Source organism: Hibiscus syriacus, unplaced genomic scaffold, assembly GCF_006381635.1.
Source record: "Hibiscus syriacus cultivar Baekdansim isolate YM2019G1 unplaced genomic scaffold, ASM638163v2 tig00113124_pilon, whole genome shotgun sequence".
Lineage (NCBI taxonomy): Eukaryota > Viridiplantae > Streptophyta > Magnoliopsida > Malvales > Malvaceae > Hibiscus > Hibiscus syriacus.
Window position 1 is genome coordinate 2,029,488 of NW_024063444.1, and position 3,754 is coordinate 2,033,241.

The 3,754-nt window shown below is 36.3% G+C and overlaps 1 protein-coding gene across 1 annotated transcript; it reads right to left on the reverse strand.

Annotated features, from left to right (window-relative positions):
* Window positions 1-946: 946 nt before the first annotated feature.
* LOC120185675 (homeobox-leucine zipper protein HAT5-like) lies at window positions 947-3,463 on the reverse strand. The gene is made up of 4 exons (XM_039189839.1): window positions 2,964-3,463; window positions 2,685-2,818; window positions 2,008-2,247; window positions 947-1,502 (listed from the first exon to the last, which is right to left on the reverse strand). The coding sequence occupies exons 1-4, from the start codon at window positions 3,046-3,048 to the stop codon at window positions 1,128-1,130; spliced, it is 834 nt and encodes a 277-aa protein (XP_039045770.1). The 5' UTR covers window positions 3,049-3,463; the 3' UTR covers window positions 947-1,127.
* Between the last annotated feature and the right edge of the window lie 291 nt (window positions 3,464-3,754).

Consider the following 3,754-nt stretch of genomic DNA (forward strand, 5'->3'; position numbering starts at 1 on the left):
CCCTTAAAATAATGAAAAATATTTTTTTTTCTTATTTTTAATCATAGATGATCAAAATAGAATTAAAATCTAATTTTAAGTATAATTTAAAAAAACATAATTAAATGATTAAAATAAAAATATATTAAATACATAGTTTATCCAAAAAATTAATGACAACAGCGCATGAACGGGCCTTGCCCCCTTATCCTAGAGGGATTATGCTGTGGGATTCCCTGGACATGAAAAAAGCCCAATGCAGAAATAAGAAACACAATGTTGATAAGTTACATTTTCCTTTAATTTTTATTTTGTTTTTGTATTTTGTACTTAAAAATGATAATAAAAATACTAATAATAAAATTTTATCCCAATTCACAAAACAAAAGCCTCAAGACCCAATAAATGCAAAAAAAAAAACACGACCCAAATAGTAAAGATTGAATAATTCGAAAGCTGAAGTCTCAACAGCCTATTAAGATCTGAAGTGTCCCAAATAGTAAAGTTGAATGCTTGTAAAATCCATTAAAAATGTTGAGACAGAATTGGATGTCTACAATTGAAGGGTGCAAAATAGGGAATATGGTCAAAGTGCATGCATGTATGCTATGGAGTGAGGATGAAAGGACAAAAAGGAAACACTCGGGAGTGGGAAAGAATATATTCTGATTTGGTATGTAAGTGGTTTGTGAGGTGTGTTCTTGTTGTTCTTCACATCAACTTCCACTGAGTTGGACGATTGGACTTCAAATGTTGACCCTAAACTATTCAAATGCCACTTTGCTTGGTCTTTAATCTCCATTTTTCTCTTTCCTGTTGTAGGTCATTGTCGAGTTTTGCAGTTCAGTAGCATTATAGGCCAGTCTCGGTTTGTAGGTGTCAGATGTTGAAGAACGATGCCGATTTGTATATCTATATCTATATATAATAATAATAATAATAATAAGCTGAAAAGGGAAGGTGTTGCTGTGTAGCTTAAACAAAGATTATTACCATTTCGTTGACTTTAGATTAAATGTTATTCATTCACTTTACCCCATACACCAGGCTTTTGATATCACCCTTCTTCTTTTAGGTCATCTCCATATGTTGTCTTAAAGCATGACATATTATGAAACAGTATACATATATATTTTTTGCAGGATCCTTCAGGACCAGACCCACCATCCTAATGTCTCCTCATGCTGCTGCTCCTGCTCTGTGGCTTCCGTGAACACATTGGAGAAGTAGCTGTGGCTGTCGTCGCTGCCGTCGTCTTCCTCCGAATGAACCCCATTGATAGGGCCAATGCATCTGGGGTATTCATCGCTCAGAAAGTAGGAGGAATCGCCCCTGTTGACTAGCTGCGGAGCGTCCTCGTCGACCACCGTGCTCCCGACGCTGCCGGTGCTCAGACGGTCCTCTACCTTCACACTGAATTGGAGGGCGGAAACCATCTCGGCCGGTAAGGACTCATACTTTTGACCTGTTATTGCTTCCGTTGCCACATCTTTGGCTTGTAGCTTTTCGGTCAAGGATGCTACCTATAATGGGCAATTAATATATGTCAATGTTGCAACCGTAGTGATTACATTTTTGGGCTGTAAAATATATACATATATTACTATGTTTTATACCAATTGTTTTATCTTCTAGTGGGGCCCTAAGCATACTTCTAGAAAGCTACTATGGCATATTCATCTTTTAATTTGCTTTCTTTTTAACCCGTCGCTTAAAACCATGTGGGGTTAGTAACAATGCTGCTTTATATTACAATGATATAAAAATATTAAATTTCAAATTATTAGTGGTTCAGTGACGAAAGAGATTTTTTTTTAATAGGTTTTATGGTTGTGTGTATAAGATATATATACATTATTAATAGACTATAAATATATTTAAACAAATATTATCTTATAATCATTTAAATTATTAAAAAAATATTTAGTCTTCGTGATTAGATGTTCATGTTTCAATTAAGCTTTACACGGTATGAACGGACCATACGTATGCGTGCCAGATGTTAAAAGGGTTGAAATGAGGGAGTACCTCAGATTTGAGCTTGGCATTTTCTTTGAGAATAGAGTCATAATTTGACTGAAGGGAATCAAGGGAAGATTTAAGGAGATCGTAATCCCTTTCAAGCAGCTTTGTCTTCCACCTCGCACGGCGGTTCTGGAACCAAACCGCCACCTGCCTTGGCTGCAGTCCTAACTTCTTTGCCAACTGGTTCTTCCTCTCCGGCTCCAGCTTGTTCTCGGACTCGAAGCTCTTCTCTAGCAGATACACCTTCACATCAAATGGTTCTCATCAATTTCCCTTATTTCCTCATATATCCCCTTCAACCTCTAGACCCCCAAAAATCCCTTTTTATTTCGGGTTTATTAGATGCCCTACAATCTCAATCCAACATCAAAAGAGAATTTGATTCTGATGTGCTGAATATTTTTCAAATCTTTAAAAGTGGTGGAGAACATGTTCCAGTTAGTATCATATGCTTTTTTTTTAGTTTTACTGAACAAAAAAAAAACATTTCATTCATCCTTTTTAAATTTTAAACATGTTATCTATATAAAAGTTCCCTTCATTAGAACTTATTAAGCCACTTGTAAGGCAGGATTCTTCTCCTGAAATTCTTGAGTTCAAACAATTATGTTGTACTCTGTAATATGTGCGTTATAATCACTAAGAGACTAGACTATTAAAAAATCACTTTCTTCATTAACCTGCTCTGACGTGAGACGACGCTTTTTCTCACGCAACTGCTCGTCGTAGTACTCCTCGTCGTACAAATCCTCCGGTGAACTGAAGAACAATCGCCTCTTTGTGTTTTCCTCCATGCTATGCATCGTTCTTGCTCCTTGACAAATGTAAGCCAAAAAAAAGTCAAAGAAATGATCCGATATCTATTTAAAATCCCAAACGGAACTTGTTTTCCACACATTAATAGCGACGAAAGTATTGTATTTGACAATATAAACATAAGACGACGAAGAGTAAATCACCTCGAAAGATGGGTTCAGTGTTCCCGAGAAACAACATGTTGCTGTTGCAGGTCGAGGGATTGAAAAAAAGACGGCCGGACTCCATCTTTATAACTTCTCTTATGTGTTGTATGTAAGTGTTTGTGCTAAAAACTCTTTAGCGACGGAATTTCGTGAGTAAAAAGAAACAAGTAAAGATTGTTTTGAACACAGAGATTAATTCTGTGTTTTACTTTTTCTATAAAATTAAAAGATCATGAGCTTGTGGCGAAAGAAACTAGTAGTCCACAGCAGCCTTGCTGGTGTCTCCAATGGGCAAATACAAGATCCCATCACACTCCCCCTTACCCTTTACTGTAAAAGACTTTAAAAATGGGGGGGATGAAAAGAAGAAGAGAAACTTTATTTGGAAAGAAAATTTTAGTAGCTCTCAAACGTCAAACCAGTTTTTTCCGACGGAAAAAACCTTTGAAGAAAGCGAAAGGATTATTTTCGTCGCCTTTTGTGTCGCCTCTGTAAGTTTTTTTTTTTTTTTGTAGCTAAAGGTCGTCGAGAGGAGGGGTAGGATAATTTATATTAATGTTGGAATTTCATAAGGACTAAAATACCCTTGTAAAATGATTCTTATAATTTTGAAAGAAAGGGTGTTTTGGTAATATAGAGTTATATTTCCTGACGCGGTGGTGGGCTAGTGGGGGGTGGACTTCACTAACTTGTGCAGTAGCGTAGCAGGTTTTGGATTAGATATGGACTGTTGGATTTTGAATATTTTTATTATGACGGTTGTGATGGATCTTGGGGACATAGTAAGT